Source organism: Colobus angolensis, unplaced genomic scaffold (assembly GCF_000951035.1).
Source record: "Colobus angolensis palliatus isolate OR3802 unplaced genomic scaffold, Cang.pa_1.0 Scaffold26, whole genome shotgun sequence".
Classification (NCBI taxonomy): domain Eukaryota; kingdom Metazoa; phylum Chordata; class Mammalia; order Primates; family Cercopithecidae; genus Colobus; species Colobus angolensis.
This window is the reverse complement of record NW_012115821.1, coordinates 13,424,430-13,439,915: the sequence shown is the minus strand read 5'-3', so window position 1 is coordinate 13,439,915 and position 15,486 is coordinate 13,424,430. Positions and strand designations below refer to the sequence as shown.

Here is a 15,486-nt window from a genome sequence, read left to right as displayed (position 1 = left end):
ATTTCACCGGAAATGGCTGTTAGAAGATAAATTCTTGTTGTAAGTGATTTAAATGCTTGAAGAAAAAGTACATGTGGTGTTGGTATGCTAAAAACGTAATTAAAATTTATATTGCAAATGCTAGTTTAGAGAAGAACTGATTCTAAAAGCCAATGATGTTTCCTGTAAGGGCATTGCTGTGGTATTTTATAATAGATGGTACCTTTTGCTAATTTGAAAGCTACATATTTTAATAGAGAATGGCCCAAAATGTTTTTAAGGTCAAACTGGAAATATGTTGATGATTTACAAAAATGCAAGCCAAGTGCTTTATTATATTATACTACCAGAGTGTTATTGTAGTTTAAAAATATCATTAAATCAGCACAAACCCACACTTATCATTTCCTACACATTTTTCACACCAGGCTGCCTTCTGACTATGAGTAATCTGTTAATCTACTCTTCGCCTCACAATCCGTCAAAGTGACAGATTCATTCCTTTCCTAATACATAATATCTTCATTTACTGTATGCCTTGCTGCAACTTTCTTTTTTGCTAGCACTGAAATTTAGAAATTCACAAGCAAATTTAGAGAATGTCACATGGCTGGTTGTTCTTGTTTGCTTCCCATTTCTTCTGTTATTCCAGCAAAAGAAGCTAAACTTTTTCTGGACTTCTAATGTGAATAAGCAGTACTTCCAAAATGAAGGCAATTTCAGGTTTCGATAGGAGTGTTGTTGAAAAGGTAGGAAGAGGGCAGGTGGCAAAAACAAACAAACAAACAAACAAAAAAACAAAGTGCATCCTTCACCAAGTCAAAACACTGATCATGATGGAATTTTCTTTCAGTGTTAGTGGCCAATGTATAGATCCTCACCCCCTACCCTCAACTCTTACTAAGGTGTAAAGGAAAAGATATTCCTTTGATAGTTCAGAGATGAGCTGCCCCCCCAAGAAAAATGTAGTTTCATTAGCATAAATGTCACTGCTTAATTGAAAGCAATATTGTACTTTTACTTAAGCTGAGACTTTCATTTTATCATAGTATTGATGTCAGACCAGGCCAGATCTCAGGTTTCTTGTTCATTGCTATTTTGATAATACAAATGGTTCTACTGCTTTAAAACTGTTCACTACTAATTCAACAGAAAATATTTTACTCTTTCTGTCCTGCAACGGATTACAGTTGCTTTTCAGCCTATTAGTTCTGCAAATAAAGAGAATCAAAGACTGAAAAATATGAGAGTATGTACAATTCTAACTCACTTTCATCATAAATAATCGATAACAAAGTACATCATCTACAAATCGCCATTTGGCCTCGCTTGTTACTGAGCCAGTGTCCACACAGTAATTCAAAGGTCACTACTGTTGTTAACCTCAAAAGTCAAAAGGAAATAAGTTGTTTACCTCAAAATGTGGGAAGCTGCCTTCTAACCAGTCTTGTTTCAGAATATAGTTTTTTTTCGCATGCCTACACCCAACATCCAACAGCATTTTCTTGTCCTGAGCACCAAATTGCATCTGATTTGTCTTAATGGATGGCAAAGGAGCTAAAGGCTTTTAAAAATCAATGGACAAGAGTCAACAGAACAATAATGATGGTGTTAATTCAGTCAAATACACTAAAAGTTGTTTGCCATTTTGTCTTCAAGTCATCTTAAACAGCCTGAACGTTTGACTTCTATGGTATTTATTATACTGAGTGGGTTTTTATATGGTAATGAACAGCATAATATGAAGCTGTGAATGCTGGTAAACATAATGCATTGTTAGAGTGAAAAATTATGTGTTTTAACTTTAATCAATTTCAAAATGTAATGTTTTTCATTAACAAGAGAAACAAAAAAATTACAGGGAAGAAGTAACCAACTGGCAACAAAAGCAGAGTCTGCGAGTGGGCACACTTCCGGAAAAGCAGTGATTTCTCCTGACCCAGGCTCAGTAGATGCTCCACCTCTCCTTGGCACTGTCCCGAAAATGCTCACACACGGCCTAATGACATGCAGTGTGGACCTGGCTCTGCTGGAAGGCCACAAGCTCATTAAAGTCACATGGTAGGTACTTAAAAAATACTCATTGAGCATTGAGGAAAGTATGAGCTACAATACTCTGTGAATCATTTTATGCTGTAGGGGTTCCCTGTTTAAATGACAGGGAAGCTATTCTGCATTAGATTACAAAATGAATAATGAGATCATAAGTCTATGGATGTGACTGGTTGTAGCCATTTAACAATAATTATGGTCTTCCATTTTTAAGGTTCATCTTATTCTCCTACACCTCAACTTGCATTCCCTCCCCACCCCCAGACAGAATGGAGGTGATTGTTATAAACTAGAATTAGTACTTCTATTTTTTTTAAAGGTTCTCATTACTCTTGAGGGGGAAGCTGAATGTTTTAATTAAAAGCTGAAACTGTAAAACATTAGAATGGTAAATAATTGCTTTGGTAATTACCTTCTTTAACTGGGTTGTGGGCCAAAGGTAATCTGAGTTCAGCATCTGGATGGATAACAATTGCTGGGGAGGCCTCAGTAATCTCAGGAGCCCCACTCTCTACTGGTTAAAGATGTCAAATTCTGCCAGGTACGTGGCTCAGGTCTGTAACCCAGCCCTTTGGGAGGCCAAGGCGAGGCAGGGTTGCTTGAGCCCAGGAGTACGAGACCAGCTTGGGCAACATGGCAAGACCCCATTTCTACAAAAAATTAGCTTGGCTTGTGCTTGTGGTCCCAGCTACGTGGGAGGCTGGGATGGGAGAGTTACCTGAGCCCGGGAGGCCGAGGCTGCAGTGAGCCATTATTGTGCCACTGCACTTCGGCCTGGGTGACAGAGTGAGACCCTGTCTCCAAAAAGGAAAACATAGAAAAAGCAAAAGTAATAGCAAAAGCTAAGATTCCTCAGGTATTTGTCTTTTCAGACACAGAAGCCTTTGGGAGGTGAGGGGAGAAGATGTGATCTATTGTTCTGAAACTCCTATGGGAATAGGTTTCATGAGTTTATAATTTTGGAAAACATGACAATAACTGAAAATTAATTAGTATTTCCTAGTTCTAATGCCTTTAGATTCTTTCATGGAGTACAAAGGGAAAACTAGGGAACTCAGGTGGAAGTACTGAGTCCCAGTGGCCCAAAAGAGACCTGGTCAGAGAGGAGGCAGCTGTCTCAACTAAGAAAACTGGAGGGTGGGGTTAGCTGATGCTCAGGCAGGTGGGTCCAGACATGAACATGAAGTGAGTAAAGACAAATAAATCTTGGGCAGGTGGGCAGGGGTGGGGATCGAGACATTTGTTGTGATGGCTAGCTGGAGCCTGGGTCAGTGTAACTGGACCAGGGAAACAATTTGAGCAAACTCACTTAGGTAGAAAAAATAAGCAGAACCAGGACTGAAAGTGGGCTTGGCAGGTCAACAAGTGCCAACAGCAGAGGAAGGAGGAGGAGTGATGGGTCAGGGGACCACCAGCTGCCCAGCACTGTCCACTTACATTGTACTGCTGGTGAGTTGCTGGGTCTCCTGGAACCCATGAGAATAGTGCCCCCTGGAGTTGTGCAAGGTGTGGTCCAGGGTTAAGAGTGGTCAGAGGTGGAAAGCAGGATGATTCTCGAGGGATTCAGTTTGCTACTAGGGGTGCCCTTAACTGAGGCTTTCTCTGGGGCAGGCAGGGTTCAAGAGGTTAGAAAAGCCATTCTGAGGTCTTGCCTCTGCTGTGGATTGGGAAGGAAAGAGGCCCAGCTGGATGCTTTTTGTATCAAGTGCTTTAAACGTCTATTTTAAAGGTAGAGCAGTTGACTAAGGACCTCTCCAGGAGCAGAAGGGGTAGGAAGTCACTTAAATTTGACAGAGCACCAGCACCACAGCTTCAGGTTCTCTCTCTCTAGCTCTTGAGACACACACACAGACACACGCACAGGCATGTCTTGTTTTATTGTGTTTTGCTATATTGTTCTTCACAGATGCTGAGTTCTTACAAATTGAAGGTTTATGGCAACCTGTGTTGAGTGAGTCTATCAGTGTCATTTATCCAACAGCATAGACTCACTTTATGTCTCTGTGCCACATTCTGGAAATTCTCTCAATATTTCAATTTTTTTCATTACTGTTCTATCTGTTATGGTGATTTGTGACAGTGATCTTTGATGTTACTATTACATTGTTTTGGGACACCAGGAACCATTCCCATATAAGATAGCAAATTTAATAAATGCGGTGTGTATTCTGACTAATTCCATTTGACCAACCATTCATCCCATCTCTCTCTCCCTCCTTGGGCCTACCTATTCCCTGAGGCACAGCAATACTGAAATTAGGCCAATTATTGGTAATAACCCTACAGTGGACTCTGAGTGTTCAAGTGAAAGGAAGAGTCATGAATCTCTCACTTTCAATCAAAAGCTAGAAATGGTTAAGCTTAGTAGGAAAGCATGTCTAAGGCCAAGACAGACTGAAAGCTAGGCCTCTTGCACCAAAAGCTGAGATGGGAATGCAAAGGAAAAGTTCTCGAAGCAAATTCGAAGTACTACTCCATAGAACACACAAATGGTAAGAAAGTGAAATAGCTTTAATTGCTGATATGGAGAAAGTTTGAGTGGTCTGGATGGAAGATCAAACCAGCCACAACATTCCCTTAAGCCAAAGCCTAATCCAGAACAAGGTTCTAACTCTCTTCAATTCTTTGAAGATTGAGAGAGGTGAGGAAGCTGGAGAATAAAAGTTTTGAGTTAGCAGAGGTTGGTTCATGAGGTATAAGGAAAGAAGCCATCTCTGTAATATAAAAATGCAAGGCGAAGCAACAAGTACTGATGTAGAAGCTGCAGCAAGTTATCCAGGAGATCTAGCTACAATCACTGATGAAGGTGACTACACTAAACAACAGATTTTCAATGTAGACAAAACAGTCTTCTATTGGAAGAAGATGACATATAGGACTTCCAGTACTAGAGCAGAAGTCAAAGACTGGCTTCAAAGCTTCAAAGGACAGGCTGACCCCATTGTTAGGGGTGAATGCAGCTGGTGACTTTAAGTTTAAGCCAATGGTCATTGACTATTCCCAAAATACCAGGGCTCTTAAGAATGATGCTGTTAATAAATCCTACTCTGCCTGTGTTGTATGAAAGGACCAACAAAGCCTGGATGAAGGCACATCTGCTTATAGCATAGTTTACTGAATATCTTGAGCCCGCTACTGAGATCTACTGCTCAGAAAAAAAGACTCCTTTGAAAAGATTACTGCTCATTGACAATGCACCTGGTGACCCAAGAGCTCCAATGAAGATGTACAAGGAGATGAGTGTTGTTTTCATGCCAGCTAATACAACATCTATCCTGCAGCTCATGGATCAAGGAGTAATTTTAATTTTCAAGCCTTATTACTTAAGAAATATATTTTGTAAGGCTATGGCTGCCATAGGTACTGATTCCTCTGATAAATCTGGGCAAAGTAAATTGAAAACTTTCTGCAAAGAATTCACCATTCCAGATGCCATTAAAAACATGTAGGATTCATGGGAGGAGGTCAAAATACAAACATGAACAGAAGTTTGGGAGAAGTCAGTTCCAACCATCATAGCTGACTTTGAGGGGTTCAAAACTTCAGTGTCAGAAGGAACTACAGATGTGGTAGAAAAAGCAAGACAACTAGAGTTAGAAGTAAAGCTCGAAGATGTGGCTGAATTGCTGTAATCTCATGATCAAACCTGAATAGATGAGGAATTGCTTCTCATGGCAAACAAAGAAAGTGGTTTCTTGAGATGAAACAACTCCTGGTGATGACAAGGTGAACACTAGTTGTAAAGACAACAAAGTATTTGGAATATGACATACACTGAGTTGATAAAGCAGCAGCAGGGTTGGGCAAGATTAACTCCAATTTTGAAAGAAGTTCTACTGTGGGTAAAACACCTTCAAACAGCATTGCATGCTACACAGGAGTGTTTCATGAAAGGAAGAGTCCAATGATGTGGCAAACTTCATTGTTGTCTTACTTTAAGAAACTGCCAGAGCCACCCCAACCTTCAGCAACAACCACCCTGATCATTTAGCAGCCATCAACATCCAGACAAGACCCTTCACCAGCAAAAAGACTATGCCTTATTGAAGGCTCAATGACTGTTAGCAGTTTTTAGCAGTAAAGTATTTTCAAATTAAGGCATGTACATTGTCCTTTTTAGGCATAATGCTATTGCACACTTAATAGACTAAAGAACAGTAACATAACTTTTTTTTTCTTCTTCTTCTTTTTTTTTTTTGTTTGAGACAGAGTCTTGCTCTGTCGCCCAGGCTGGAGTGCAGTGGCGTGATCTCGGCTCACTGCAAGCTCCGCCTCCCAGATTCATGCCATTCTCCTGCCTCAGTCTCCCAAGTAGCTGGGACTACAGGAACGTAACTTTTATATGCACTGGGAAGTTGAAAATTCTTGTGATTTTTGCTTTATTGTGGTGGTCTGAAACTGAACCTGCAATATCTCTGAGGTATGCCTGTATGTATACATATAATGTGTATATATGTATGTATATGCATATAAATAATGGTTTTCTTTTTTTCTATTTGCTTACCCAGATTCTGTTAGCCTGGTGAGGACCGAGTACACCTTCTGCAGCAGTGGCAACCCAACCAGATTTCTAGCAAGTAGTACTCTGACTCCATAAAATAGGTGTGTGAATAGGCCCATACAAAGAAGCAACTGCCAGTAAGAATACAGGGTGAACACACTCATTCAATTTTAGAAAACTGTCTCTATTTAAAGGTGTAAAATGGTATCAGATACTTTATCTTCGGGATATCTTTTAAGGGATCATTTAAAACAAACTCATGAAAAAGGTTTCATTTATTATACACGGGAATAGGGCTCAGTACCAGAGACCCTTAAGGGAGAGAAGTATACAGGTATTCATGGGTTCCAGCTAGTTGGAATACACAGTGATGTAGCTAGTGTAGAGAGATGGGGGAGTTCATTTTTCAGTGGTGAGATTCACTGAATTCGACACCTATTTTTTATGTGTCTCCTATGTGCGTGGCAAGTGTACCCCTTGAAACTAGGGAGACACTGAACAAGTGAGATAAGATTTTCACATGCATGCAGTTTATATTTCAGCATTCGAGAAGGAGCAGTGTGTGTGTGTGTGTGTGTGTGCGTGCGCGCACGCACACACGTGCGCGTGTGTAGAAAACAGACAAACAAGGAAATATCAGTTAGTGGAATAATGTGATGAAAACAAAAAAGATAATGTGCTAAAGGTGACTGAGGAGCTATTTTAGGGTGGACGCTAAGAAAGGGCCTCCTGAGGAGAGGATGTTTATTTAGGTGGAGACCCTACTGACAGGAAGAGGCAGCTGGGAAGCAGCCTTGAGTAAAAGAACTCCATCCAGGCAGTGCTCCTAAGTGGAGACCAAGCCTGGAGTATCAGAGGGAAAGAGAGGGAACCAGTAGAGAGTGAGCAAGGTGCTCAGTGGTGTGAAACACCATCCCAGAGGTGGGCTTCCAGGGCCCCAAAAGCCAGAGTAAGCGTAATTTGGTCCCAATGGCAGTGGGAAACCACTGGGAAGTTTTACATGGAGCAATGCCTGCATCTGATTGAGGCCTGTCAGTACCACTTGGTTGCTAAGCAGAGAAAAGTCTAGAGAGGCCTGAGAAGCAGAGAAGGCAGGTTTGGAGGTTTACGGCATTTGCCCAGGTGAGAGGTGATGGCAACCTGCACTCAGACTCTAGCAGGGAAAATAGAGAAAACAGGCTGGATTTGGCATATACTATGTTTGAAGGGAACACTTGCTGAGTCTGGACATTTGGGTGGATCCAGAGAGACAGAACAGGGATCACCCTTGGTTTCTGGCTTAAGCAAAGGTGGGGAGGGATGATGATGGAATTTTCTGAGATGGAGAAAAGTGAAGAAAGATTTGCAGAAGAAAATCAAGTTACCTTTTCAATGGCTGGATTTTAGGTATGATGGCAGCTACATAGATCACTTTGGAATTCAGGGAGGGTCAAGACTGGAGATATAAATTTGAGACTCGTTGGAATATAGGAATATTAGCAACTATTAGTAATTATTATGTCTTAAAGACTAGGGCCATTCCAAAGGTTACCAGTGCCTATGGATCTTTGGGTCAGCAGGGAGTGGTACATGCATGAAAATCAGATTTAAACTCTGTCTAAACCAGGGCCTCTCATCAAAACACGATTCTATCTGGTTATGAAAGAAACAATATCACTGTCCTCCTATTTCCAGGAAAGGAAAGGGCAATTCTTGCAGAGACACAAGAAAAAATATCTGAAATTTAACTGGTTAACATTTAGGATGAAGATTTTCATTTTCCATGATGTCCAGGTGTATACCTACTCACTTGCTCACACCCTCCCTCAACTCAAATACTGAAGAAACTCCTGCCCTTGACAGGCATGTGCTGAATAACACTGGGGTGGGGAATAAGAGAGAGAGAGAGACAGAGAGAGAAAGAGAGAGAGACAGAGAGAGCATCCTGCCTTAGAGGAACTTCGTGAACAGCCTGACAGGTCATCAGTCTTCATCAGGGCCCTCAAAAGAGCAGTTGTGAAATCTGTGGGAATGGGATTATGAAAGAAGAGGTACTGAATCTTTTCCTAGTTGAAACCAACAAGAGAAATGATAAAAACAACAACTGGTGCCTTTGGTTTCATAATCAAATCATTATGATTTAATGCAAAAATCTGGATAATAGGAAACAGCAATAACACTGTGTTTTGAGAAACAAAATGTTTGCTTAGTTAATAAGGAAGTCCTCTGTCACGTCTTGGTTTGAAGGAGGACTATTTGTTAAAAATTCAACTTGCTTGTTTTAAAATGATCCAAACTTAATCATTTGAAGAGGAACATTAAAGTTCTGTACTTAATTTTATTAATTTATGCATTTTCTCTCTTTTGTGATGGGAAGCTAAAAATCTTAATCAATAGAAGAGATGCCCATCAGGTTGCATTGTGACAATTGGAAAGGAAAAAAAAAAAACGATGCCACTGTTGTCAGTCCGGAGGAGCCACACAGGTTACAATGACAGACCAGATTGCCTTGGCCAGGCCGGCTGAGCCAGCGGGAACTGAGGTCAGTGGTTATTAATCATTTGTCAAAGACTGCAGGGCTTCATCAGATAATTGTGGTTATAAGTATGTTTATATCACACAAACATGTGGCAAGGCTGCAAAGGATTCAGGCCCTAACACAATCTGCAATGACATTTTTAAAAACTACAGATAAGTGATAAATCATTGAGCAAACACTTAAGAAAATCATGCCATTCTTTGCTGTTTGAGTATTCTGACTTATTTTGTGTATTATATATTTCCACGAACATTTAGAATCTTGCAAAGCCTTTGACTACATTCCTTCCTCCCCCTAATTTTCCAATGAGTTGTAAAAATAGCAAGTATAATCATCATTTGAAATGAAAGACTAGTTATTGACTCCATCCCTATGAATAGACAACCAGAAGGTAATCACAGCTTATTTCATAAAACTCATTCCTGAGCAGGAATATCTTACGTTGTTCTGAAGAGTCTGTATAAGCTTCTAAATAAATGTGCCTAAGGGACAGCTCTAAACCCCACAAACCAATAGATGGCATTTTAAAATAAATGACTTGAGGCTGCAAACGGCATCCATTTTGCTCTGTTTGGCAGCATGCAAGTATACATGCTAGGAAATGTTTCTCAACATGAATGAAGTGTGAAATTGTTTCCTCCTACCACACACTTCTCTAAATTATGTGAGATTATGTTAGCCATTTCTGCACCTTGTCATAGAGGCTGTCAGTGCCCTAAGAGACAATGTTTGGTGGACGCTGGAGGCAAGGGCCCCAGCATCTGAGATGCTGCTTAAATATCAGTTAGTGTGTTAGGAAAAAATAATGGAAAATATCACCCCATGCCTAACAGCACAAGGGGAAATGGCTTTGTTGCAAATCTAGACACGCAAGGGTATGATGAAGTGAACCATATATATTTCAATTCCTAGATTGTAAACTTCTGAGGAATATGATTACTGTTGCATCCCACCTTGATCCAATGTCAAGCACTGCCCTATGAGTGAAAGTGAATGACTTTACTGTGAGAAAAACAATATATGAATATATGCAGCATTTTAGCTATTTTCATTCTAAAGCTAACTCTTTAAAACCCAAATTTACCTGCCTTGCGGATTGTATATTGTCTTTATTTTAATCCTACACACAAAAAACTAAGAAGATAATTATGTTGCAGAAATAAAAATCTTTCCAGACTAAAATGTGCATGAGTGATCACTCCATTCCAGCCTAGGTGACAGAGTGAGACTGTCTTCAAAAAAAAAAAGAAAGAAATAGGAAAAAAAAAATGTGCGTGAAAGACTGGGGATACTGGTTGTTCTGTTACATTAATAAAGCTAATTGAAAGGTGATCCTCTAAACATGTATATATGTGGGCACTAGTTTATGCAATTTAAAAACCTTAGGATTTTCGGTCTCTGGAGTAGTTGCAGATATCTCACTGAGGCTCATGTGGCCACCACATTTTCCAGAGGTCACCATTATGCTTTCCTCTCTATGGAAGTGCTTGTCCACACCACCCCGTCTCTGCCTTGTTGGTATTACTCTAATCACAGCCACACTTAATTCAGGAAACCAAGAGCCTACCTGCTTTTTATGTAATGTTCAGAGCCTCCATACCAGAACTTTCAATCAAGGGTTTAAGTTAGATGCTTGTTTATCCAAGAGGGTGGACTTCAGAGAATTACCTTCTCATTTCTTATATTTTTTCATATTAATTATCAATATCCCTTAAATTTAAAGTTCTATATTTTAGGGTCCAAAGCATTGGGATACTAATTGTAAGAAATATAATAAATACAGATCTTAAGAAGAATTAGAGCTTTCAATTTGAAGTTAAATTACATGCATTACATTACTCAATTTATTCCATTTTTATATGATGATATATACTGACCTCATAATTTTATCATCTTCTGTATTTATGGCCCAATAATGCCTTCCTGCCAATTCTCCTAAGCTACTGAATTTATGAACCAAGAGGCAAGTCACATAATCTGCAGGTTTTCTGAATGGTTACATAATAAGTTTTTAGGAAACTGGTAGATAACCTGCTGGCAAATGGGGTTGGTGGTATTTTATTTTTGGCTTTAGAATTTGGCCTTTTTATTTCATTTTGCAGAAATGTAAATTAATTTTTCTTGAATAAATGAACATTTAATTGGTTGCATAAGATATGCTGTCTAACTGGTGAATGATTTAATATTCTATCTTGACAGTATATCTTTGGCAATCAATTTGTAAAAGAGATATTTAAAGTTGCATATTACCACATCTAGATATTCATTCATTTATTCAATTATCCATCCAAATATTTATGAAGTATGTTTTCTATACAGGACAATGAAATAAAAGCAGTGTGATCCTTCAATGGCGAGACTGGTTTATGAAGTAAAGGCTATAATGAGTCTTGTAAAAGTCACAGAATCATAAAGTTGGAATTGGCCTCAGAGAGCATGCAACTCAAGTCGTTGCTTTTACACATGAGGGTATTCATATTATTAAAAAGATCTGGAGAGGTCAGAGGCTTGTCTGAGATTATGAAAATTAGGTCCCCTTTCTCCTTTTATTGAAACAAATAGCTCCACTGTCTAACATATCTTACTATCATTCTCATTTGTTCAGACTACAAATTAGTTCTTTTTTTTTTTTTCGAGACAGAGTCTCACTCTGTCGCCCAGGCTGGAGTGCACTTGTGCCATCTTGGCTCACTGTAACCTCTGCTTCCTGGGTTCAAGCAATTCTCGTGCCTCAGCCTCCTGAGTAGCTGGAATTATAGGCATATGCCACCATACCCGGCTAATTTTTGTATTTTTATTAGAGGCGTGGTTTCACCATGTTGGCCAGGCTTGTCTCAAACTCCTGATTTCAGGTGATCCATCCACCTTGGTCTCCCAAAGTGCTGGGAGTATAGGCATAAGCCACCATGCCTGGCCCAAATTCTTAATTTGTTATAATTTGGCCCAAAGTTGGATTTCCAGTTACCTTGAAAGCTTACTCATACATAGAGAAAAATAATTTGTTAGGCAATCTAGATGAGCTGCAAGATTCTTAGTGATGTGTTCACCTATCAAGAGATAGCTAATTTTAAGAATGTTAAAACACCTTCTTATATATATTGAAATTCTAATCTCGGTTTTAAACTCTTTAGTATATCTATTTATGATAGTGACAATTCACCCTACTAGGTAACATGAACGAATGACCAGAGCAGGTGTACAGAATAGAAACATTTAGAAGAGATTACTAGTAAAGAACATTTACTCATCTGTGTCATGAATATTCTGGGTCCCAATAAAAGTCCTGTAAACCATTTACGTGGTTTCTGGGAAGCCATGTTCATTTTACATGGCTCGGTTCATTGTTTATTGCTGACTGGACCAGAATGGGTACTTGGCCCAAGCTACACTAATCACATTCTCTCTTGAAAAAGGAAGTTCAGACGTAGTCTGTCAGCCTCTACATGTATGTTGAACTGTGATATGTAAACTCAAGAGCTGTCAAATGGCCACATGTGGACCATGGAGCAGAGAAAGCTGGTCCTTAGACGAATGGAGCAGACGAAGTAAGCAGAGATGGGGTAAAGAGACTGCCTGGCTGCCTCTTGCCTTTCTAGTTCCAGTTTCAGGCCCCTCCTGAGGCCTGGAGGCCTCTGAGTTCTAGAATACAGCCCCGTATCTTATTCAACAACCATCCGCCAACCCGTCTTTCTTACTCTTTCTCCTTATCTCTTTCTGTCATTTAATACTAGCTAAGCTGTTTTGTAGTGTGTAACCAAAGAGTCTTAACTCAGACACCATGCAATAGTTAACACACCCTCCGTAGGACAGCCCACAGTACAGGTCAGATGCATTTGGATAATGAAGTGCATCACAGTAACTAAGACTCTGTAGGTAGGCTTAAGATATATGGACTTTTCAATAATTTCCTAGTGTATGATAAATACTGATAAGGTAATACTGATTTATATGGATAAAGTAGCTTATATACTTATTTATCAGAAAGTTATAGAATAATAAAACATGTATTTCAAAACTCAAATTCAGATCCGCTTGTTCCCAATGAACTAAAAATAATGAGGTTTTTCCATAGTGACAAATGACTCATATACCAATGACATTTTTGAAATAAAATAATTTTGAGATTATAAACTTTTAAAGCTATGAAAAAAGAGACTGGTCATTTGAACTTTTATAAACTATCTTGATAAATTTAAGGGCACCAGATGATATAAAAAAGATTTATGCCTAAAATGTACCAAACATCAGACACCTATTAAAATAAAATACTTATGCAAATAAAGTAATGAATAAATTAACACTTAGTGAGAACTTGCTATGTGCCAAGAACTGTTCTAAGAATTTTTCATTTGAATCTCCCCAAAATTCTATGAAATAATTCTTATGCCTGAATTACATGGAGTCAAATGACTTACCCAAAATTTCACAGCTAGTAAAAGGTAGATATTTAAACCTAGGTAGACTGTTACTACTATTCTAAAGTCCAAAGAAGACAAGTAGATGAACTAGGACTTTGAAAGAACATAAGTTTAGAAGCTAGAAGTTTTGGAAAACAATTTCAGAAAACCAAAAAAAATGTACAATCTTCTAAGTTAAAAAAAAAAACAAACATGTAGATTATTAATGATTCTTACCGGGGGTTAGAAGGAGAAGGTGGGTTCATTTCTTTCTGATAGTGGTGACCCTGGTTGACAGGCTGTAAAAGACAAAACATTTGTGAATGTTTAATCAGGACAAACCTATTTACATGTACATTCACATGCGCTCTCATTACTGTAACTGTTTCCTTGGACACAACCCACAAGAAGGGTATGGGTTTATTTTACAGATCCAGCAAATTGCAGAGTGGTATAAATGAGAAATCACATTTATTATTATTATTATTTTAGTGGCCCAGTCATTGGACCTCAAAGCATCTATGATGTAATTAAAGTTCATTTATTGAAATTTTCCTCTTTGTGGAATTTTTATGCTGTTAACATTGGCTGATATTTTCAGACACAGGAAAACAAAACCAAACAAGATATCTCATGGAACTAATGCTGCAGTTCAAGCATCATTAATAACAGAAACCCAGACACAAGAAAATATATTTAGTCTCAATGTTAGTAAGTTTGTAAAGATAATTTCTATTACCACTAATGAGAATTACACATGTAAATCTTAGGTCAAGGTGGTCATTTTCGCCAAGTGTATAACACAACCTCAAGTACTGATCAATAAGCTGAAAAAAAACAATGCCAATACCTAACAAAAATGTGAAATCTCAAATATTCCCTCCACAAGAAATCTTTCAGTTACATTTCAAAACAGAGCTGAACAACTATATCTCATGTAGCCTTAAACACTTGCTTCCAACGGGACTTGATCTTTTTCCTTTGTTCTATAAAGGGAGAAAATTCCGTCCTCTGTTTGAACATCAGCTCTAAGCATTTATGTGGTTAGCAACAACACTTCTAACAAGAAATCATTTTCAACGTTCTCATTTTATTACAATTTAGTTTGGTATACATGTTTAAATTGCATTCAAAGAGCTTTAGCTACTTCCATACCCAGCGGAGTTGGTGTTAAGTGTTTCTCACCCATCATAAGGTGGCCCCTGACTGAGGAAAACAATGTAGCCATGGTGCCTGTATATATAGAGTTCATACTCCTTAGTTTCCAGATATTTCTCATTACAATAAGTCTCAAAATATTAATGACGTAGGTGATGGGAATTCTTCAGAGTAAACTGTCTTCCTCTATAAATTATCTCTTGGAAGTTTTCCTTTAATTTAAATCAAACACCCCATCTGATAATCACAGTCACTTAGCCTGACTACCTGTTATGCACCATGAATTTAAATGTACTCAGATACTTTGGTAATTGAACCAATATCAATGCATCACCATTTCAGTAATAAGAAACAACAGCTGGGAGAATAGTGGAAGGAAAAACATGTCATAAGACATATTTGATCTCACTAGAGAAATAAGACTTTCAGCGATTTGCAAGTGAAATTTGGTTCTATGATTTAGGCTTTATTAGTTCACAGCAAAAAAGAAATGAGCAAGCAAAGGGCCTAACAGGTTCTCTGGACGAACTCACACTGGTATAGAAATACTCCCAATAATAAATTCATTGGTATTCGTCCAGTATTTCAGTTGTACTCAGGCCTCCAGTGAATGGACCTCTGCCTATTTATTTTCAGAGGCATTTCCATAACTCTCTAAGCATCAGAGTCCTGATATTCAGGTGAATTTCCATTTCTTAATTGTATACTATTAATTCTATTTATACCCATCCCCAAACCTCTATTCCAAATGACTTACTCCATCCCTTGGAAAATAGAAGTGGTTACAGAATCCTATCTTGTTTGTGACTCAGCCCCTCCTTGCTTTGGACTATACAGACTGATCCCTTTCCATCTTTGCTCATAGTGATTTTTAAGTGTTA

At 38.6% G+C, this 15,486-nt stretch overlaps 1 protein-coding gene across 2 annotated transcripts in view; it reads right to left on the bottom strand.

Moving 5' to 3' along the window:
* The window catches only part of LOC105515401 (chromosome unknown open reading frame, human C3orf67), a 317,628-nt gene that overhangs the window by 59,949 nt on the left and 242,193 nt on the right, over window positions 1-15,486 (bottom strand). For both annotated transcript variants that reach the window (XM_011947206.1, XM_011947205.1), the window contains one exon: window positions 13,685-13,746. In XM_011947206.1, coding sequence (XP_011802596.1) covers window positions 13,685-13,746 — 62 coding nt within the window. The remainder of the gene's footprint in view (window positions 1-13,684; window positions 13,747-15,486) is intronic.